Here is a 23,230-nt window from a genome sequence, read left to right as displayed (position 1 = left end):
TAATTTTTATATCCTGAAAAGTCAAGGGACTTGTAAATATTTGCCCGCAGGAGTAAAATCAAAATATATTTTGAGATTTTTTTGCAAAAACTGGGGTAATTACCTTGAGCAAGACAGCAAAGCAAACTCTCATCCTTGGTAACACAATGGTTTTTTAGTCGATAGCAGGTGACAGTTGTAAAAAGATGGGGAAAAACAAAACTGGGCAAGGACAAACATAGAAAGGATAAAGTAGAAAAAAGGATATAATGAGACATAATAAGAAAAACTCAATTCAGAAAAATTTATTTAAATGAAATCTTTATTAATAAAGCAAACATTAAAATACAAAATGCACCTCCCCTTCATGAGAAAAAAACGTTCAGTAAAAACTGTCAAAATCTGCTCAAAACAGGTTACTCAAATCATTTCAACACAAGTTACAGAAAGAAAAAATAACAATGCCCCCCCCCCCAACCCTCTACCCTCTACCCTGTCAGAGGCTTCACTTCTGTGCCTGCTGGGCCTGACGGCGCAGCAGCACGTAGATCTTCTCTTTGATCCAGTCCTTGTTGTACGGCTGGTATGTCTGTGTGTCGGCACGATACCTGAGACAGCATGAGAAATCAGATTTAGGTTCAGATTGCTTTAAAGCTTGGATGCCCTGGAAGCTCAGTCTCTCTAATGCACAATTTGACAAAAAACAACTGAATGAGACACTTTACATGTCGAACACTTCACCTCCTGAATGACCATGTGTACATCAGTTTGTTCATGTTGAATTTGTAGAGAAACATTTGGTTTCTCGCATGCCTCCATGGTGAATGGAGAATCCAAAAACAGAGAAAATCCTTGATGAACTGAAGTCATTGGAGTCTGCGTTTCACAACAACAAAACTATATCAAAACATCCATTTATAAACTCTCGCACAACTCATGCAGAACAATCCAAGTCTCATTTATCCAGTCTTATGCTCAGTACTTCCCAAACAGACAGACAGTCCTTTTAAACATGTAATGGAACTGAAGTAGACACTCATTTGTGCTCTCTTCAAAGCCAGACTCCACTGACAAAAACAGTAATTTTACCTCCCTGAACACAGGAGCTGCTGGTCTTCCACTGCACTGATCAGTTAGTTTGTGTAACTATGATTTTGGTGAATGCGAACTAACCCTAAACACTCGGATAAATGATTGTTCTTGTCAACGGAGTCTGGTTTTGAAAAGAGAACATTTGTAGTTCAAGTCCTCGTTGGAAAAGGTTGCCTGTTTAGGCAACCCGGTCTCACTCCAAAGTCGTCGAAATCTGGTGCTTGGGCAGTGACTTGCAGCGTCAGACTCTGATGAAAAAGCCCTCTTTTGATGTCAGCATGATACGCAACCAGTTGCCGTTATAGTTTAATGGCGCTCGGCGGTGTTCGCATCCCATAAGATTCTAAAGACAAACCCTGTTCTTTTTTCCTTAACCCAACCACATGCGTTTGTTGTGGAAGGTAAAAAAAAAACCCCGTCAATTCTCAGTGTTGTACCGACGTAGTGTGTATATTTTGAAGGAGACTGTATGTAAAAGTTACATTTCCTGTGAAAATAGAAGTGTATCTTGAAAGACGACAATGCATGTAACAGGCAGAACATGATACGGTTTCGCAGAATGTCAACAACCCACACACCCAGGGTACCTTGCACGTCGTACTTGGACACGGAGAGTCGATGACCAAACGTAAATATGTGACGAGGTCGGAGTGAGAGTGTGTTGGTTTAGGAAGTACTGAGTTCAATCAGACTTGGATTATACTGTACAGGTTGTGTGAGAGTCCGTAAACAAATGTTCTGATACAGCTTTGCTCTTCTTAAATGCAGAAAACTATGAATTGATTTTCTCTGTTTTAGATTCTTCGTTCACCGTGGAGTCATGCGAGAAAGACAGTTTTCTTCACAAATTCAATGCAACACACGGTGGGTAACTGATATAAAAATGGTCATTTGGGGGGTGAAGTTTTCCTTTAAGTCAAGTTCAACTACTGGGTGAAAGAAAAGCACCGTAGCTGTGCTCAAGGGCACTTTAGCCGAGTAGCTGCTTGTATACACAGGGGTTTGAACCTCCCAGGTGAATCACCCAAATTAACAAATTATTTAAAAATGAACGTCCTAAATTAACGGGGCCTCAGGCACAGAGAGGTTTCATCTGCTCTTACAGGATGTCTGCAGCAGTGTGGGTTTGAATCATGACTTGTTCTACATCTGTAATGCAAAGCTAAACATTCTCACTCAAACGTTTAGCCTCATACATCTTAAATTTGAACAATATGATGAAGCAGAATGTTTTTAACCAATGTTTCAAGGTAGAAATGGAAGTGCGAACGAAGGCAGAGACATCAAACCATCCGTAAGACATCATTCTTCACAGCTTATTGCTGTGTTGTTTGCATGGATGAATCACATGACAAGATGAAATTCAGCTAAACACTACGCTTCTATACAGTAAGTGTTTTTGTTCCCATACTTGCAAGAGTTAATGTTTTGTGTTTAATATCTGTTTGTGCATGCTATACAGTCACATTACATGGAGAGTTGCCTGCTGACACTCAATATTTTAAGCAGTAATAGGGTCAATTTGTCAATCTTACACCAAACAGCTGAGGTCAGCCAGGTCGTCGATGAAGTCAAACAGCTGGCTGATGTCGTATGTTATTGACGGACTGTTGGGGTTCATTCTCTTTAAATGCTCCTCGTACATCTTACACACACCTGTGCAGGAGACAGGAGATACATGTTAAGAAAATAAAAATACTGGCAATGGATTTCTATTGCAGAGATATGCGAAATCAGCAAAGTTGTTTATTTACATTGTCATTTTCAGCTGGAACTGTAATGTTTAAAGACATATAGTTAAACAGTGTGGTCGGGCCTATCTGAGGTTTCTGCTGTAGTTATTTAATGTATTGCGCTGCTTCACTAGTGTCTTTGATCCACCTGCATTAAAGCTTAGCAATGTACTGCTGTGGACGGCGCCGCAGCAAAACATATTTCAGCCACCTAAAAAAGCAACATCATTTTAAGTGTATGCTATATTTGTAAAAATTTATCCATTTTACCAGGCACTAACTGACAGAGGCAGCTGTAGACCATTAACTCCTGTGTTCCTCCTGTGTACTTTTTGTCAATAGAGTCTGGTGGCTTTGAGATAACGGCTTCAGTTCCCTGTTGGATAAGGCTGTCTGACGGCAAGTTAAAGCAGTGAAAATATTCTAAATATACCGTGCACTTAAAGTGATATGGATATTTCTTTCAGTGGTTCCCTTTTTAGGTTGCTAAGTACTAACTGATGAAGTTGTTGTTAACAAAGACTGTGATTCTGTCTATTGACTGGACACTGTTTTAGACCCTGCTGCTGATGAAGGAATTTGTTAAAACATTTGCACTGTATATTGTCAGCTAACTATCTAACAAATGCAGTTTATACCTAGTTAGTTATTCTATTTACACAAACAAATAAAATATTTGGGTCCAAACAATATACAAAAAAAATACATATCAGATAAACCCATTAGTAAAAACATTAAAAGGTAAAACAACTAACAACACAGAGTCCCATCATTCAGTAGAGGCCTGCTGGTGCTAAAGTACTGCAACACACGCATGTGACATGACTAAGATTCTTTTATCAGTGTCCACTAAAAGTGAGTTCAGTTCAGTAGAGTCGTGTCCATATTTCTTACAGATATGCTGTGTAAGAGGGCACAAAAGTGCATACTTTAAATTCTGTATCTAGGTCAAATCAAACCAAGGTAAACTAACGGGCACTCAACTTAACAATGTACGATCTAGAACATTAGTGACATCAACACATTGGGTATAATAAATGATGACATCTCCCGGGTGTTTGATATCAATGTCTCTTAATTTTGATAAGACACTGAATTTTTGTTTACGTCCATCTTTCATGTTACATGTGCGTTACAGATTATTTTACAGCTGCACACCAAGATCTTTTAACTACTACTAGGTTTGTAATATTTGTGAGAAATAAGTGTTATTGTTCTCACCCAGACCACCATAAGTCCCTCGAGAGTATACAAAAGCTGCATACATACACATTAACAGTGAAGATAATAGATACAACTCAACTATTTACTGCTACAAACTCAAGCTAAATTGAAAGTTTTATTGAGTATTTACTAGGCTCAACCCAGTAAGACCACCAGCGCCATTTTTACATTTACATAAAGTGCATGTCTATAAGAGACTATTTGTTTGTGCTGCGATGGAGGGACATGCAGCTTAAGTATAAAAGCACCAAAACACCATCAGCTCACCTTCCATACACTCGTTGACAGATTCATAATCAGCGTACGTCCTTCCCTCTGGCCTCTTGGTGGGCTGCACCAGCAGGATGGTGTGGGACTGAAAAACCAGACACATGTTGTTAGACTGTGTTTAATTTCATCTCGCTTCCAGGTGTGACAGCCAATTTGTAATGCAATCAAATAATGATACACATATTCACATGTGCAGTGTTGCTTGTTCTGTTCCATACATATTACACCAATATAAAATGAATATGTTTTTTTAAGACATTGCTTGAACTCTGGTGGTTAGCTAACTCATGATAGGTGATTGCCATGATGTTTAAGTAATAGTAGCAGTTCAGTGGTCACCACTAGTCTTATTTTGTAGTGATTTATCGGTCTGTTAATGTGTAGCTACGGTACATTAGTATGTGTAAGTCAATAGTATGTAGTCATAAAATAAAACACAACAAAAGACTGTTTTTTTTTCCGCAAGATTCATAGATGTATTTAAAAATCAAGGACTACGCAAACAGAAGCACACCTGAGCCCATCGTTACATCTTTAAATAATTTTATGTGTTATCCAACATTGACTTTAAGTGGTAATAAAGTAGTTAGTTAGTTAGTTAGTTAGTCAAATAACTAACAAACGATTGGGGGCTGGTTAGCAGTAAATCTGTGCTTTATTCGTCTCAGTGTTAGTGCAGCTGCTCAGGTGCCAAACGTCCCCCACACTCATGCTAACGTTAGCACAGAGCTTGTACCCTCATTTAACATCTGATCTGCTGAAATAAAACAGACACTCTGCTGTGAAAACTAATATTCTTCATGGATACACAAACATATATGTTATGAATATTGTATAACGACATACTGACCATGATTTTAACAGTTTTTTGGAGGTGTCCGTGGGTTTTCTTGGCTCCTAGCTTGCTCTCGGATGAGTTGACCTGTGACACCGGAAGTACAACTAGCTTACTGAAACCAAAGCATCGGCTGTTTAAGTTTTTAATTATTCTGTTTGTTGTCGCTAATTTTAGTCTGCTGTCGATATGAAAACTAATTTCGAGTCGAAAAGATCAAACGCGTACGAGTTAGATTTATTTAAATCACAAATGTTATTCAGCATAACAGAAAAATAAACAAATTAAAATACAACGTGGTGATCTTGAACGCTCCCCCAGTGAGCAGTAGCAGGAGCCTTCTTCCGGTTAATGTTTTATTCATTTATTTTTTATTTTTTTCAGTTTTTAATCTTATTTCAAATATAACAGTTAATTGTACAAACAGATATATACTCCATTTTATGAAATTTGAAAATTATAATTTCAAAATCAAACATTACAAAATAAAGGAACATGCAACAAAAATTACTATAAACAACATGAAATTGTATTTTGTATAATTATAATATTTATTACTGTATAAATAATTGTTTAATTTTGTCAATAATGTAGAAAGTCTTAATAGTGACATTTGGTGTAATCTGAAGCACTCTGGCCTTATTGATGTGATATTTGCCAACAAGACCGAATAAAGTGTTTTTCACTATATCCCAAAATTATAATAAATGTTAGCCTATATCCATATTTGATGATTGGATTTATACAGTCTGCGATGCTTCCTCATAAATACTAATTACGAATAAAGTAAGGTAAGTGTTATTCAACATTATTCACAAACATTACCCTGCTGGTCATGCAGAAATACATGTATATAAAAAGAAACATAAACATAAACTGCTCTTTCTGTGATGACTGAAACTGATATTTTTGCATTGTTCTCACCTCAAGAAATTCTGGCAAGAACCTTGTGGATTTGTCATTGATCATATCTTCAAAGACCTTAAATTATTATAGGGGAATGTGGAGTCTGGTTTCTTAAAACGTCCCAAAAAATAAAGGCATGTTTTTGTTTTAAAAAAAAATGACAACGATTTTGCCAAAAAAGTAAAAATAGATAAATGTGAGTTTAGCAATTTAAAACATATATCTTGTGTAGTATTCTTGAAGGGTGTTGAGCAAAATGTGACACTGCTTAATTAAATAATTTTATAGTTTAAATAAACTATAATTCAACTAACAAAAAACAGCAATCAAGGCACTTTGTATCTATATGTTTAATAATATTTTTGACAAGTGTGATTATACCCCGAGCTCTTTTGTATTTGTTCAATATTATCCTCTGTATAGTGAATCTGTATTACACTCTTTTATTTAATTATTTTATTATTTTATTTTTTATTTCTAAATTTAATTTTGATTTTAAACGTTATTATTTTCATTAATTGATTTTTTTTAATGAAACATTGTTATCTTACTTTTTTTATACCATTTTTTACTTTTTAATTTCATTATTATTATTATTATTATTATTATTATTATTATTATTATTATTATTATTATTATTTTCTCATTTGACGCTGGTCTTGGATTTTGTTAAATAATTAATAAAATGAGAATTTAAAAAGAAAAAGAAAAAAAAAAAGAAAAAGGTTGGGAACAGGAAGTAGTTTACAGCAGCGGCCGGATGTTCACTGTGGAGACAGGAACAACAAAGAAGAGAAAGCGCCCGGGTTTTAAACCTACTCGAGAACACACCAGAACACAAAACCAAGGAAATTAGCTGTCGTTCACAGTAGGTGAGTTTAATTATTTAAAACCCGCTTTTCATGAAATATATTTTGTTTGAGCTGTATAAGTTATGAAGCGTTTGAGCCTCCCAGCGCGGCCGCTGCCTGCTTTGCCGTTATGGCATTATTGGCTAACTAGCCGTTTTAGCCACTCGCTAATGATGAAATAACTCTATGAGTAGTGGAGACAGTCAGATAATTAACGCTACGGCCTGTTAGCTTTGAAGTAATTACCAAGTAACGTTAGCAAGAAGTCTTATTTAGCTGTCAGCAGTTCACTAGGTAACGTAATAATTAATTATTTCCCGGCGTTTAATCAGTACCGTGAACGTTACATCCCCACTGGAGGTGATGGTGAAAAATCTTACTTTAGGTCAGAGCTTGTCATTTTTATGTTAACAGGATGATGCATAAGGGTCTTTTTATGCACCATATAATCACCATAGGTGCTTGCATATTTATTAAAGGGCAGATTTGGATATATTTAAGTCAGTATTTTAGATATAGGCTATTACTTGCAACCAGTGGTATAGTGGTAGTTGATGCGGTGAGTGTGCTACTAGGTAGATGGGTGGGTTACAGAGGAAGAAGGGTGTGTACTCTTCTATGTATTCCAGTGGCTTTTTGGCTAGTAGGTGGCTATACTGTGAACAGCCAGAAAAAGAGGTGAATATACCCCATATACCTGTGTATACCCTCCACTACACCACTGCTTACAAGTGTACATGTACATTGAAAGAGCTCCTGTTCATACTGGTTGTGAATTGGTCTCCTCCTAGAGGTGGGAGACAAGACCCACAGCTCTTGTTCTGTGCAAACATGTATTTTAAAGTTCAGCCAAAGCTAATGTTAGTCTCCAGCAGCAATTGTCTTTTTAGGATAAAATTCCCACCTCGTGTTCCCGTCCCTCCGCTGCAGCTCAGCAAGGAAACGCTGTGTGGCGAAAACACAAAGAGGAAATTTCATATCAGAAAATAACTTTTGGAAATACCCTGTTGGAACCTGATAATGTCAGCTGGGTGGGTGGTCTTTAAAATGCATATCTGCACAGAATGAGGACTGTGGATTGTCACACTTGAAATTAATCACCTTGCAGGCAGTATGGACATGAGGAATGATCACAACTCTTTGAATGTACATACAGGTACTTTTTGGGGGATCTTAAATCTTGTATGTTTAAAATATAAGAGCATATCAGGGAATTAAGGTGTGTGAACCTGTCTTTTATGTGACTGCTGAAGACAGATTGATGACAGTGTGATTGACAGGTTATGGTGGATTATTATAATTAGACCTCTGCTCTTTTTTGTATCTAACATCAGTATAAATTCTTGTGACAACAACACCACTTTTACAATGATAAGCTCCAGAATTAGATGCCCTCTCTGTGTTTTGTGGGTTTTTTAAATCACTTGCAAGTCATTTTCAAACCTCAAATTTGCCTCCCGGGGATCAACACTCTGTACACCTTACGACACCCTTGTGTTGTCACTGATTAACCTTTTATTGCATTTATTTCGTGTGATACAAACTGAATATTGTCTCCTGTTCTCTGTCACCAGGGCAAAAGAATTTGGTTTGCATGTGAGGACAAGCGTCTGCCGAGCCAACCATGGCGAACAATGCAGAGGATATTGAAAACAATATGGTCAGTATAAAAGAATGTGTCGCAGTAGCTCTAACACTCAATCTGTATCTCTGTCCGTGTTAATGTATTGGGTAATGATTACCTCACAGTGTTAGCTGAGTGCAACGTAGTGTTTCCCTGGTGAGTCAGTGAGGAAAGAGTTGTCAGTTTCCCAGTCAGGTTGTGACGCCACACAGTGTGGAGGAGTCTTATTACCCTGGTTTCATCCGGCCTTTCATACAGTAAATGGTGATCATGGATGATTATGTCTTGATAAGGAAAAATGTTAGCCTCTGAATTAGGAACATAAATGCCAGTGTGGCACTTTGCTGACTGCATTACAGTAAATAAAGGTGTGGCCTCTCTGGCCCAGGTAAGAAGTCAAAGTCCCCTCTACTTTCACGGTCAACCAAGCAACCATAAGCCTTGTTTAGCCCATAACAGCTGTTCATTTACATTACAACAGCATTTCTCTGTTTTTGGCTCGACAACAAAACATTTAATTTATGTCTTAAACGGCATATCATGGTCAGAGTGTCAGCCATGTAATCAATGAGGTCAGACAGCTCAGTCAGGCCAGAATGGCTAGTGGAAGTTTTTAACAAACATTTTGATTTACTGGCACAGTATTACAACCCTGCAAAGTAACTGGTACAGTAGAGAAGTCCGAATCTCTTGTGTCCTTGGGACCAGCTTTGGCCTTATTCCCAGGACTGAGAAACAATGTGGTGTACCTCTCAGTGAGGTCATTTTGTACAGTTAAAGAGCTGAGGCAGCTTTCACTGCTCAGCACAGTCTGTAGAGATGCCTCCTGTCTTCATTTCTGTGTACCTGGTGAGATTGCCTCACGTCTGGGCCGCCACATGTCTTGACTCGCCTCTCAGCCCGGCAGTTTTAGTTCACACAGCCTCCTTGATTTGTCTTTTTATTTTGTCCTGACGGGACAGATCCGCTGGGGGAGTGGGAATGAGCGCAGCGTTGTTATCCTTGGAGAAACTGGTCTAGTGGGTGTTAATGTTCCAGTTAAGGTCTGAACAGCAAACATGTACGGCCTGATAACACTTTGCTGTAGTGTTTGAGCAGTTTCTAGGCAATTTTGCCTATAAAAACAAATTAAACGCTTGAGTTAAGAGTATCTGATCTGATAATAGGATTTCTTGTTGACATGCACTGTATGTTGATCCATAACTTGTACAGAGAGTTAAATTTGGACTATTTATCTGAGGTCAGATTTTCTCAAGCTCACATGGTCTAAAGATAGAATTTATCGACAAGATTGAGTTAAGGGTTTAAGGGACCAACCATGAACCACTGTGTCTCTGTTTTGACTCTGGGGCATGTGTCATAAAAGCAAGCACTCCAAGTACTGCTTACATGCAGAGCATAAATTTCGGCAGCATCACGCCTCACAAAGGTTGATTGCTAAATTAAGTATGGTTTTTGTTTTGAATTGTGAAACTTGTGTAAATGAGAGAAACAAGAAGTGATCTTGTTTTGCAAGTCACAGTGTGCGGTTTTGCAATTTTGGTGGCTGGGGACCTTTTGTTGCACGTCATTCCTGATCTCTCACCTACAATTTCCTGTTATGTCCTTATTGTTGACTCTCAAAGGAAAGCATTAAATGGCACCCACCCAAAAAAGTATTGATTATTTTTCTGGCATTTTAAGGCTGTACCAAATGTCAAATTTATTTTTAACATTTGAAGCTTCTATTGAGGTTTTTCAAATGAAGCTTCAAACGTCTTTCATCATAGAGCAGGTCATCCACTAATCAAAAGATTAGTCAAGTCAGCATGTTGAAGTATCCTTGGGCAAGATACTAAACCCCAAATTGCTCCCGGTAGCTGCTCCATCAGTGTGTGAGTGTGTGTAAATGGTTAATGAGTAGCAGGTGGTGCCATGTACAGTAGCCTCGGCCATCAGCCTGTGAATGTTTGTGTGAATGGGTGAATGTGACATGTAGTGTAAAAGTGCTTTGAGTGGTCTTAAGACCAGAAAAGCGCAATACAGGTGCAGTCCAATTACCATTTATCATATATTATGACATCAGCAATTTAAATTAAGTGATCGGATTAAGTGAGTTTGTATTATTCTTACTAAACCAACTTTCCTCAATAATTGAGTGTAATTAATGGTGCTGTTTGATTGCTGCTAGTCCGTTCTATTAATACAGGTGCATGCTTCGCCTTGTGTGCAGCAAACGGGGGAGCAGACTGTTTTTTAACCCCAGTGAAATGTTGTTTTTGAAAGGCCAAACGCCACCAAATATGGATTGAAGCAGAATATTTTGTTCGATTAAAAACATGTTGTGAGTGTTGGAAGAGATCACATCTGTCTTTGTCCAATACATTTTGATTTTTGGATGTAACAACTCTCTTGAGGTTTCGGAAATATTTGAATTGAATGAGTCGGAAACAATCCTCCAATCCACTGAAATCTAATTCTACAAATTATGAAATACTAGTTACACGAGTGTAGCCTGATCTCTATCTGCAGCTCTGCTGGGTTTAAATAGAATGAACAGCCATGCGAAAAAGGCTGCACAGCGTTCACAAGTTGACTTAGAATTCAAATGTCAACATTGCTAACGAACCTTCAAATTATTCAGTACAGCCCTATCTGATGTTCTTTTTATGAGATGGTTCACATGAGGGTGTGACAGGAAACATTGGGAGGAAGTGAGGCGTAATAAGTGACAAAGGCTGAAGCATTGAGCATCATAGTTACTTTGTACTCTGTATTTTACGATATGTTTTTAACCATTGGCCCATTAGGACATCCCAAAATGTTTTATCCCTTAATGTGGCTGTATTGGACCACGCCTAGATGTAATATTTGATGAACAGTCATGTTCTTGTTGACTCTGAGTTGTGTCTGCTGCATTCAGTCTACTGTCAGCATGTTTTGAGTTGTTCTTTTGATCGTATTCATGCCTGTGTGCACATATACAGTGTTGGGGTTATTATAGAATTAAAGTTGACCTACCTTAAAAACCCATAATATATTTAGAAATGTAAAATGATTCTTCTCTCATTCAGGACCAACAGGAGACCAATGTGGCCTCTGAACCCCCCCAGCAGCCACAGGAGGCTGCAGTGACCAGAGCACGATCCAGAGGAGGTGGCGGCAATGTTGGAGGAGGTGGTGGCGATGGTGGAGGAGGTGGTGGCGATGGTGGAGGAGGTGGTGGCAGTGGACCAGAGCAAAACGGGCAGCCTCCCGCCGCTCAGCCTCCACGTGTGGTGGAAACAGAGGAGGACGAGGACGAAGAGTTGACCTTGAAATATGGGGCCAAGCACGTCATCATGCTGTTCGTTCCCGTGACCCTCTGCATGGTGGTCGTTGTGGCGACCATAAAATCTGTCAGCTTCTACACGCAGAATGACGGGCAGAGATTGTGAGTGTTCTGACTCTTATCTGACAGACTGTGGTAGATCCAAAGCTCATTTGCTGTGGTGTTTGAATTAAATGCAATACGACCACCGTGCCACTAGGTGGAGTTAATGCAACAGATATTATACTTACATAGTTTGAATATCAAGACAGCACTGTAATTGCATTAGATCATTACAGCTTTCTGTATCTGACTCAAGGCACTTAAACATAACATTTAATAACTTTATCTCATATCCATTTTAAACCTCTGGAAATAGCAGAAAGCTGTAATAAAAAACCACAGTATTTTCTTTATTGTATATTCTGTTCTTTATCCTCTGTGACTGAGATGTGCCTTCCTAATGTCACCTCCAGGATCTACACACCGTTCCCTGAAGACACAGACACAGTAGGACAGAGAGCTCTCCACTCCATCCTGAACGCCACCATCATGATCACTGTGATCATCGTCATGACTTTGGTGCTGGTGCTGTTATACAAGTACCGCTGCTACAAGGTAAACACTTAAACCTCACATCACACATGCTGTGGTCAAGTTCACTGCAAATCTGGTAATGAATAATATAATAATTATGTTTATATAGTTATATATAATATTGATGGGACTTGGGACGCCATATTTGTTCTGCTTGTTCAGCGTTGGGTTGATAAACTGATTATACTGTCTCCCTTTTGTTGTACTAATACTTATGGATAATAAGCATTGTTGTAGCGGACTTTAGTAAACTATGTTCTAAAGTCTGAGTTATTGCCTCCGCTGTGTGTGGAGCTCAGACGTTTTCCTGTAAACAGGCAGTGACACACAGCAGAGGCAGAGAGGAGAGGCAGCAGCCTGACTGGCTGTTGTTGTGTTTATTTCTGATGTGTGACAGGCTGTTAGATCTATTCATATGAAGTGATAATGTCCAGAGCTTATCAGCGTTATCAACTTAGATTTTATCTCAATCCCCTATCAAGATTATTTTATGGCCCAGCCCTGCGTTATTAATATCAGGGAAGACGGCTGCTATGTATTTAAGTACCCTTGTAAGCTAAGAGCTACTTAGCTAAACTATATTGCACTATCTAGTAAATTACAAGTCATTTCAGACACACCCAGGGTGTTTCCCTCACAATCATTAGACTGATGGAGGTTTCCATGTACTAATAGACTGTTTTCCCAGTAGATGTTCTGACTCACCGTACCTAGTCCTACCCGTACCTGTACCTACTATTAAAATTGCTTCATTCCAGCTAGGTGTGCCAGTTCCAACACCCCTGTTCTCTCCTGTTCTGTCTGCAAGTTGGCACTCTGTCATGGCTTACTCTGACACTTAGCTGTAACAGATCCATTACTGATGTGGTTACTGCCTTCTGTGCTTTTCTTCTTACGTAACAAAAAAGTCGGCATTAAGAAGAGTCTGTAAGAATATATAGATAGGTGTAATAGGTGCAGCTAACTAACAGATTAGTGTAGACCTGTAGTGCTATTTATCAATCAAAATTCTTTTGGTGTGAGTTGCCGAATGTTGGAGATAATGGCTGTAGAGATGTCTGCCTTTAAGATAATCCACAGGCCTTGTTGTGGGCAGTTCAATGTATGAGCTACACCGATAAGCCAAAACATTAAAACCACTGACAGGTAAAGTGAATAACATCGATCATTTCATTACAATGCAGTGTTCTGCAGGGAAACCATTGGTCCTGGCATTCATGTGGATCCCCCCCCAGCATCTGTGGAACAAACCAGTGCCGATAGGTCAGAGCCAAGCCCGATCTATGATGGGGCATCTGTCCTGTCGAGGCATGGAAACAGGACCTCTGGGGGTGTCCTGTGTTGTCTTGCACCAAGGCGTTGTTGACGAATCCTTTTAGTCCTGTGGGTTGTGAGGAAAGGTACCGGCATGCCCATTCGATGTTCAGTTGGATTAGGATCTGGGGATTTTGGATGCCAGGTTGACACCTTGAGCTCTTTGTCACATCCCTGAGCACTTTTTGTGGTGTGGCATGGTGTACTGTCCTGCCTGGGGCGCACTTCCATCAGAGAGTGCGGTTGCCAATAGAGGGGTGTATTTGGTCTCTAATATGTTTGAGTGGGTGGTGTGTGTCAAGTGGCATCGACATGAATGCCAGGGCCCAAGGTCCCTCGGAAGGACATTGCACTGTAACAAAATGATTAATGTTTTTCACTTCAACTGCAGTGGTTTTAATGTTTTGGCTCATGTGTGTATTTACCACCCAGAAGCAAGTGTGCATCTACTCATGAGCGAGTGTCTTGTACTCGTAACAGCACCAGATGTGAACATAAGTGGCATCCTCCTTAGCTAAGCTAACATTAGCTAGCTCAGTTGTGCTACGTGAGCTAGCAGTAGATGCACATGTCCTTCTGCACGGTGATGTGGTTGGTGGGTGTAGTTCGGTTGAAAGAAAATAGTTCCTACATGAAACTGCTAACATCAAGGTCTGTGGATTATCTTGCACAGAATATAAAATGGTTAATCAGGGATAATAAGTGAAATCAGCCATAATTACCTATATATTTAACTAAAGACAGTTTGGCTCTGACTGTTCAATGATGTTAATCTCAGACTGGTTAAACTCCAGACAGGTGGGGCTGAGCACATAATGGCATTTCACTTTGTCCAAACTCTCTGGTGCTCCTTGTATTTGCCCTCTGTTATCACCACACCCAACCTGGTTGTCCAGGTACTTTAAAACAAGCACAAGTAACAAGCACCTGCAAGCACTGCTCTGTGGAAATATTAAATACCATGACTCTGATTTTTGCCTTCACAGGTGATCCAAGGCTGGCTCTTCCTCTCCTCCCTCCTCCTGCTGTTCTTCTTCTCCTATATCTACCTCAAGTAAGCCCTCCGCATTTTATCTCATTTTCCAAAGTTCCCACACATTCTCATAAATGTCAGGTAGTCGAAGTCTTTACGATGATGAATGGAGTTGTTCTGTCATGTCTCTGCTCTGTCTAACAGAGAGGTTTTCAAGACCTACAACGTGGCCATGGACTACTTCACCCTGGCGATAATAATCTGGAACTTCGGAGTGGTGGGCATGATGTGTATTCACTGGAAGGGACCGCTGCGGCTCCAGCAGGCCTACCTCATCATGATCAGCGCCCTCATGGCCCTGGTTTTCATCAAGTACCTGCCAGAGTGGACCGCCTGGCTCATATTAGCAGTTATATCTGTCTACGGTAAATCCTCCCCTCTCTCCTGCTCTGTGTACTTCTAAGGAAGAAAAAGCAACTATTTGTGCACCAGTGTTCAGTCATCTGGTTTCGTTCAGTGCTTGAGGAAAAATTAAAAATGTGTAATCTAACTCTGGGGAAGGAATGGATTTGGAACCAAAGCCAAACTTAAAAACATGTAGAACAACAGGCTGAAGCTTTTAACACAAATACTCAGTCTTATTTGTTAAGAGGACTTCTTTTTCTTTCCAGCTTTATGTATGAAACAAGTGCCATCACTGGTGAGAAAAGGAAGGATGTGTCTCAAGACCTAAAATGCAAATACTTTGAGGAAATGTGGGTTGAAAGATAAATCTATGAGAAGAGGAAGTCTGGGGGAGAAAAAAACTGAACTTGATGGTTGATGGTTACAGTTCTTCACCGGTCTACCTCAACCCTAAAGCCCAGTTCAGACCAATGATTTGCGACGAGACGAAACAAAAAGCTTTAGAACGTTGCAGAGAGAAGTTGCAGCAGTGTGAACTGGCTGGCTGACTCAGGCTGGCTGATGGTGTCACCTGCAACTCAGCTGGTCAAATTGCTGGTGGCTGGTGTTAAAATGTAAAGCTTGTCACCTGTTTCAAAATATCCTCATTCGTATTTTAAGAAGCTACAAATTATATTCAGCCACAAAATTAACCTGAAAAGCTGGAAATCAGAACAGAAGTACAGAGAGTTGTTGGTTCTATGTTTTATTATGGTCAGTTGGGTCCAGTTCTATTACCGCTGGTCCTGGGTCTGTTTGTCATTATGTGTAATAGCCAAGTGGACCCAGAAAGACCCATAATCAGCACTGATCATGAGGGAAATGCATAAGTGTTCTGTGTGGAACCTGTGCGATGATTAGGCTGATTTAGGATCAGATTACATGAGTGAAAGTAAAATGGAAAAAAATGTTGAGCAGCAGCGCCAGGGGACGAAAGATGGACAGTGACCCGGGGAAATTATGGTGTTACAGCAGCTCACATCACAACAACAAGAAATGACAAGAGAATAAAATAAAATAAAAATAGACATCTATCCATCACCCTTCCATCCATTTTCAACCACTTATCCAAAGTCAGGTCACAGGGGCAGCAGGCCGACAAAAGCATTCCAGATGTCCCTCTCCCCAGCAAGTCTTTCCAGCTCCTCCTAAAATTAACTTTAATAAAAATTATATGCAGTAAGATGAAAAAAGACCTGTATCTCAGGTCCCTCTCCTCTGGACATGCACCAGGTCGGTTCTATGAGATATCTGGCAAAAACGTGTCGGGTCAGATCTGATCAGATCTCAGAACTAATTTTCTGGGTCCAGTAGAGTTCAGATTTGCCATTTTTGAAGTGTGAATACCTCTAGATCAGTGGTTCCCAACTGATCCAGCCACAGGGTCCAGATTCTCCTTAGTCGTTAGTTCATGGTCCACAGAGTTGCATATATTTAGTGTCATACTAGAATTTGGCCATGTCATCAAGTTAGTTTTCTGTCTCTGTCAAGTACCTCGTTGTTAGTCACTCACTCTACAACAGTACACAACACTTCAAAATAAAAGCTTGCACCGTAAAGCCTCTGTACTCTAAAAACTTACCATGTGTGAAAGTCACTTGCAGTCCATTCAGAATGGACCCAAGACCCACTTTTGGACTGCGACCCATCAGTTGGGAACCATTGTCCAAGAGGTGGTTGCTCAACCTGTCAGAATACTTTGATTTTTCCCCTGACACATTACAAATGGGTTCAGATCTTATAGATTAGGTATTAATTACAAAGGCATGTTTATGTTTGTCCTTACCTGCCAATGAGTAGTAGATAGATAATATACTTACCAAAAAATAACAATAAAAATGGTGTCCGGTTTGCAGAGGTTTTGATGCTTCCATGGTGTGTGAATGCAGCACAATCAGCAGCTTGTGTCATTCAAAAGACAGTGCACACAGGTCATCAGGGAAAAAGGTTTTCCAATATATTCAAACAGTATTTGATTACCAAGTGTTTATAGTCAGAGAGGCATGTTTTTGTTTCTTTTCCAAGAAGACATATTGAATTGGCAACTGGAGTGGAAATAGACATGAGGTCATAGTGACTCACAGAGTGATTCCTGAAAACTTGGAAATTGAGTTCCCTTTTTTCATCGTATGTCAAAGTAAACTCTTCACAGAAGAAAGAGAAAGTTTATGGTTGTTAATATTCTCTTTGGAGTGATCAAACCTGTGAACCTGCTCTCTTTCTCGTGTAAAGTCTGTGCCTCTTGTTGCTGCAGATGTCATGTCAGGGTGCTGTTTTTGTTCTGCTCTCACGGAGCGCTCTGTTTGGTGACTAACATCACTTGTCTGGCCTCTTTCTTCTTTCACAGATCTGTTAGCGGTGCTCTGTCCCAAAGGGCCTCTGAGGATCCTGGTGGAGACGGCTCAGGAGAGGAACGAGCCCATCTTTCCTGCTCTCATCTATTCCTGTAAGACACTGACACCGATTATAGACACATTAACATTTTCTTGTGATGAACAGAGGAAGGGCAATGAAACACCAAAGAAAGAAGACATACAGAAACTAGAACTGCCACTTCAACTTCTGTCAGCACTAAAAAGTCCTTACATTCTTACAACTGATGCTTTAACTCCTTTCCTAAACCATCGCTTTTTGTGCTTTCCCTTCAGCCGACACTTCCACTTCTTTCAGCCTTTTCAGTTCAAGTGACTTAATTGCCTGTGAGCAATTTTGACTTCAAATGACACTTCAGCCCCATTCAGTGCTTGGCAGATCGAACACAGTCTCAACTCCCGTCAGCAATTCCACTTTAACAGTCACTTAAGTATTCAGAGCTTTCCATTAAACTGCCACTTCAACTTCTCTGAGTGCTAAAAAGTGCTTACACTTCAACCCAAAAGTGGTTAGACATCAAATAACGCTACAAATCCTTTCAGAAATCTGTGTTTTCATTTAAAATGACACTTCATCACTTGTTAGTTATTTGACTTCAACTTATTTCAGCAGTTTTACATTAACTGACTCTTTAGCACATTCACTTCAGCTGACACAACTATCACTTAAACTGCTTTCAGTGGGGAGACCTTAACTGACCCTTCGACCTCTTTCAGACACCTCATATGCTCTTGAAAGCTTTCACTTCAGCTGCTTGAACCATTGCCACTTAGTGACTCTTCAACCTCTTTCAGCACCTACTCTTCAACTGCCACTTCATCTTCTTTCAGCACATTCACTTGTAATGACATTCCTCTCCTTTCAGTGCTCACACATCACCTGAAATGTAAACTTTTTTCAGCGCTTTCACTTCAGCTCTCTCCCCTTCACTTTTGTTGCTTACATTGAACTGCCACTTCAGCTTCTTTCAGTGTTTCAACTAAAAGATGACTGCACAAAAGTACACATCAGAAGCTTCATTTTAAGACATTTAAGCTGATTCAAATGTTTGAACTTGGAAAAATTAAGTTGAAGAACTAGGATGGGTTGAAGTGGTGGTTGAAACAGAAGCACTGAAAGAAGCTGAAGTGTCAGTTAAATGTCAGTGGAAGCAGGCACACTTTTTTTCTGAAAATTGCCTTTTTTATTTAGTTAGTTTGGATTCTGCCTGTCACACAAACATCAGCACCTTCAGTTAGGGTTGGGTCGGTTCTCGGTAATACCAATTCGGACCGGTACTCTGTCTTGGACCGGGTTTTATTTTTTGAGACCGACCGGACCGCATACTCAGGAAGAACGTACGCGGAGCAGACGCCGCGGAGGTCCGCCCGGTAAAAGTGGACGTCCGCAAGCCCTGTGCGCGCAAAGCACGTCCGTGCGGACTCCGCTCCGCGCACCAGTGTCACACAGAAGACTGTTCGGCATGTATTTTTCACATCGCGGGGATTTTTCATGGACATTTTTACATGTAGTCCGCTCCGCTTATAGTATTATAGTAAGCCCGAGTCTGTGAGCACCTGTGTCTGCCTCTTCACCAAGCGTACAGCAAGCAGAAGAGAGAGGGGGGTGGGGCGGGGACTGAGCTAGGAGGTGCGAGTGCGCATGCGCCTCTACTGTAGCCTGGAGTTTGTTTAATAGTGACGGGGAGTCAATAATGGCGGACAATTTAGTCTTGATGAAATCAAAGAATGCGCCACTATGGCAACACTTTGGCTTTGAGCCAGACGAAGGAGGCAACCCTTGTTTGCACTGATTGAGTAAGCTGCAAAGTTTATTTGTAAGGAATAAAAGAAACAACTTGTTACTGTCACTCTGTTGTCCTAAGGTCGTTTTTTTTATTTTAAATGAGTCAATTGTGCCCCCAAGTGGCGAAAATCCGGTATTACCGACTTGATGCGGTTTTTTTTTTTTACAAAAACCGGACCGTTTTTTTTTCTCATACCGACCCAACCCTACCTTCAGTATTTTGACTCTCTGACTTCTTCTCTGGCTTCTTCCACAGCTACGATGGTGTGGCTCGTCAACATGGCAGACACTGATGGGCCAAAAAGGAACTCGACAGAAGCGGCGTCACCTCAACAAGAGGCTCCAGAAGGTGAGCCGGATGTCAAAGTTTTTGGTCAGACTGATAGAGGGATGTTTAATCTGGTGCTGGATTGGTTACCTTTCAGACAGTGTTGTTTAGTTTAACTGGTTTCGCTTGTCTGCAGCCGTAACGTCCCCGGCTCCGTCCAGTCCGTCACAGGACGACGGAGGCTTCACCTCCTCCTGGGTCAGCCAGCAGGAGCACCAGCTGGGGCCGCTCCAGTCAACCGACCAGACCAGACGGGAGATCCAGCAGATGCCCTCCGCTCGTCCTCCTGTTGACGACGACGATGAGGAGAGTGAGTGCCGAGAGACAAATATTTAAACTTTATTTTTTGTAATTTATCAAGAGGTTATTGTTTTTAGTGAAGCTTCAGTGTCTGCAGAAACCAAACTGCTTTGATCTTTTAAAGTTTGACAGATGAAGAGGCATCTGATGTCTTTGATTTATTTAATAATTTAATGATTAGGCCTTCCATTAAGCTGGAGTTCAGTCAGCTCTTTAAAACACATCATGTCTCTCTTACAATACTTTGACTGAGTGATGGATAATGAAAGCTTTATTTCAGTACTACATACTGTCCATTTTATGACTTGTATAGCTTGGCACAGAACAAGGCCTCTCACTGCATGAAGGGTTTTGATTTTTATTTAGTAATATAACCATTTTGTTTCACATGTTGATAAAGTTTTATCTAAAGTAGATGAACAAAAACATGCTTAAAGGTTTTATAGCATAAAAAAGGGAAATTAATTTAATTTGACTTGCTTGTGGGCCACATTTAGGACATCAACGATTTCAGTTAATTTAAATAAAATCAAATGTATTTATCCATGCACAGAAAGAAAGGTGCTCAAAGTGCAAGAAATAATATAAAAATATATATGTAACAAAAATCACTTAAAAAGTGCAAAAAATATTTTTTTTAAAAAAGCAATGAAAAAGTGCAAAAAATAATTTAAAAAAGCACTGATGAAAGTCAAGGACTGAAACTTTTGCTGCTGTTTTTATTCACTCTTTTTTATTACTTTTTGCATTTGAGCAGTTTTCCTCTTGTTTTTTTAATTTATTTTTATTTCATTCATTGGAAAAAAAGAAAAAAAACAATACAATATAAACACAACATTCCCAAATCTGAATGAAAGGGAGCAGAAAGAAGAATAATCTTATTTAAGATGCCCCTTTATCCCAAAAAATCAATTTACAAAGCACTTAAATTAAAACAACAACAACAAAATAAGCAAAAATAAAATAAAATAGCTGCTGGCCACAACACAAACAGTCACATTGTTTTTGGTTCCCGAGTTACAATTCAATTGATACCATTCTAACATTTATATTTTATTTACTTTTTTTTCTTGTGCATGGGTATCCTAAATAAATTGACATTTTTTGTGCATTAATCTCAGCCTATAAAACTTTTTCGTGGCTGTCCAGCCCAGTTGCATTGGTGTGCTGATATCTCCTCTGCTTTCCTTTCTTGGCTTTTTATTCTTAAAAAAATTTCAAACAATTATTTGATGATAAAAATATTCGAAATTAATTATCAGTCAATGAACTCATCAATTTTTACTCATCTAAATAAAAGCTAATGTGTTTCTTTCCTATAAAGCCCTTCCATATGTGTGTTTATACAATAGTAATCCTGCATTGTCTCCAGTGTCATGTATTGTTTCACTATCAAACACAAGGGTAACACTACAGTATCATCATTTTAGATTTACCTCCCAGGCCTAATACGAAGCCGAGCTCTGTAATCCAAACTCGTGAATTCTCTCAGTGTGTAATCATCATCTTTCAGTTCCCTCTTCTCCGAGCACATAAAACATTTTGGGAATGTTTTTATGTGTTCCCTTTTCTGTGAAATTAGTGCGTATGTGAAAGTGACTTAGATGTTTGGCTGCAGACTGTTTTTAGTCGGAGCAGATTAGGAAGCGATTATTCATGTCAATTGCTAGGTTTCATGTCCGCACCATTCAGGGGCCCCGCTCTGTAAAGTTAAAGCGTTGGGTAAATATGGGGTCGGTGCTCTTGTTTGTACGGTAATTACAGTTGAGAAATAATTTCTATGGGGGTTGGAGGGCGTGGGGCTGAGGCGAATCTCATGTTTGAATTGACTCCACCCTGAACGTGCTGTCCTCCTGTGTTCTCAGGGGGCGTCAAGCTGGGACTTGGAGACTTCATATTCTACAGCATGCTGGTGGGAAAGGCCTCGGCCACAGCCAGTGGCGACTGGAACACCACGCTCGCCTGCTTCGTAGCCATCCTCATTGTGAGTGACCACAACTGCTTATTTTGGTGTCAAGCCTGAGTCGCCGCAAACCTCATCTGTTTCTCTCAGCACAATATCTAACCCCACTTTACTTGAACCACTTGATTGTATAAGAGGCAGTTTCTTTTCCTCTCAGAGCTGATTTTGTTTGGTACACAGTGTCTCCATGTGCTATTTCCTCCGTGTTTTATTTTCTCTTTGCCCCCGTAGGGCCTGTGTCTGACCCTGCTCCTCCTCGCCATCTTCAAGAAAGCCCTCCCGGCTCTGCCCATCTCCATTTTTTTCGGCCTGGTCTTCTACTTTGCCACGGACAACTTGGTGCAGCCCTTCATGGACAGGCTGGCGCTACACCAGTTCTACATTTAGCAGGATGCTGCCCTGATAACCCTCACCCACATAGCCCTCTGGCCAACAACACGAGAGCGGTCCCCTCACAGCCGCGGGAACAAAAGGGCGATGCAGGGGCCCCTCCCGCCCCCACGTCCCCTCATAAGAACTCATGATGACGGGACACAAGTTGTTTTTGTTCTGCCTTTCTTTCCGGCGCCAAGGGAGGGTATTCCCCACTCTTCTTTTAATATTTTAGTTTCAAACCAAGTGACATTTCTCACTCGACTTGGGACCTCATCTTCAAATCGCCGCTCACCGGTCTCAGGCTCAATCCAAACTAAGAGAAGTTAGTGGGAATATTTTAATTTATCCAGGGAAGCTTTGCAAGAGCTCTTCTTCTCAGCAGTGCCCCTGCTTCACATCCATACACATTATACCTGGGAGCTTCCCCAGTACAGTCCTCCACAGTAGGTGCCTTGCTCAGGGACACCTCGGCGGTAGCTGTTGAGCCAAGGGAGTTGGTTTCATTAAATCTCCCTTCAAAGACTTTTCTCAAACATTTTCATTTTTACGACTTCTGAGCCACCACCGCCCCCCGCAGACTGAACCCAAGATTAAAAAAGCCTTCATCCAAGTAACAGACACTCTGATGATATTGATAATAGATTGGTAAATGTGTAGTTTGATTGTGTACGAGCTGTCAGTTACCAGACGTGCTTTCCTCACCGCTGTCAAGAATGATTTTGTTTCCCCACTCGAGACACACAAAAAAAAAAATCAAAGCTCACCCCCTGAAAGATTTACACAGTTTGAGCATGTGAATCTTTCTCACGGGAAAAAGTGGAAGAATTCCTCGTCTCTGGCAGTAAGATATAAGCGTATAATTGTGGCACTCACTCGTGTTTCCTGCCCTGAATTTTAGAATCACATTTGAAGTCACGGCCCACAGACGGAGCAAAGCTCGCACACACTGACACACTCACACCTGAGACTTGCCTG

General features: G+C 40.3%; 2 protein-coding genes across 3 annotated transcripts; one reads left to right on the top strand and one right to left on the bottom strand.

Moving 5' to 3' along the window:
* Window positions 1-283: 283 nt before the first annotated feature.
* On the bottom strand, window positions 284-5,280 carry LOC117266806 (enhancer of rudimentary homolog). Its single transcript, XM_033642160.2, has 4 exons — window positions 5,149-5,280; window positions 4,296-4,383; window positions 2,607-2,727; window positions 284-587 (listed from the first exon to the last, which is right to left on the bottom strand). The coding sequence occupies exons 1-4, from the start codon at window positions 5,149-5,151 to the stop codon at window positions 485-487; spliced, it is 315 nt and encodes a 104-aa protein (XP_033498051.1). The 5' UTR covers window positions 5,152-5,280; the 3' UTR covers window positions 284-484.
* A 1,496-nt stretch (window positions 5,281-6,776) lies between these two features.
* On the top strand, window positions 6,777-23,013 carry psen1 (presenilin 1). 2 transcript variants are annotated; one of them, XM_033643547.2, is made up of 11 exons: window positions 6,777-6,907; window positions 8,465-8,550; window positions 11,568-11,926; window positions 12,280-12,421; window positions 14,701-14,768; window positions 14,892-15,112; window positions 17,479-17,577; window positions 19,546-19,638; window positions 19,754-19,927; window positions 21,783-21,901; window positions 22,112-23,013. In XM_033643547.2, exons 2-11 carry the CDS (start codon window positions 8,515-8,517, stop codon window positions 22,265-22,267), a joined length of 1,467 nt encoding a protein of 488 aa, XP_033499438.1. In that variant the 5' UTR covers window positions 6,777-6,907; window positions 8,465-8,514; the 3' UTR covers window positions 22,268-23,013. The 2 variants fall into 2 exon arrangements, with proteins under 2 accessions (XP_033499438.1, XP_033499437.1); XM_033643546.2 differs by having other exon boundaries at window positions 6,782-6,911.
* The last annotated feature ends 217 nt before the right edge of the window (window positions 23,014-23,230 follow it).

This window comes from Epinephelus lanceolatus, chromosome 15 (genome assembly GCF_041903045.1).
Source record: "Epinephelus lanceolatus isolate andai-2023 chromosome 15, ASM4190304v1, whole genome shotgun sequence".
Lineage (NCBI taxonomy): Eukaryota > Metazoa > Chordata > Actinopteri > Perciformes > Serranidae > Epinephelus > Epinephelus lanceolatus.
The sequence above is the reverse complement of the archived record's forward strand: the minus strand, read 5'-3'. Positions and strand labels throughout refer to the sequence as shown.

What these genes read in the sequence shown, in the direction of transcription:
- psen1 (XM_033643547.2), top strand. Translation starts at nt 8,515, where the DNA reads ATGGCGAACAATGCAGAGGATATTGAAAACAATATG. An exon ending in ACAAGTACCGCTGCTACAAG is followed by an intron (nt 12,422 to 14,700) that starts GTAAACACTTAA and finishes TTGCCTTCACAG; the next exon opens with GTGATCCAAGGCTGGCTCTT. An exon ending in TTCTCCTATATCTACCTCAA is followed by an intron (nt 14,769 to 14,891) that starts GTAAGCCCTCCG and finishes TCTGTCTAACAG; the next exon opens with AGAGGTTTTCAAGACCTACA.
- LOC117266806 (XM_033642160.2), bottom strand. An exon ending in TGTCAACGAGTGTATGGAAG is followed by an intron (nt 2,728 to 4,295) that starts GTGAGCTGATGG and finishes TCTCCTGCACAG; the next exon opens with GTGTGTGTAAGATGTACGAG. An exon ending in GCTGACCTCAGCTGTTTGGT is followed by an intron (nt 588 to 2,606) that starts GTAAGATTGACA and finishes ATGCTGTCTCAG; the next exon opens with GTATCGTGCCGACACACAGA.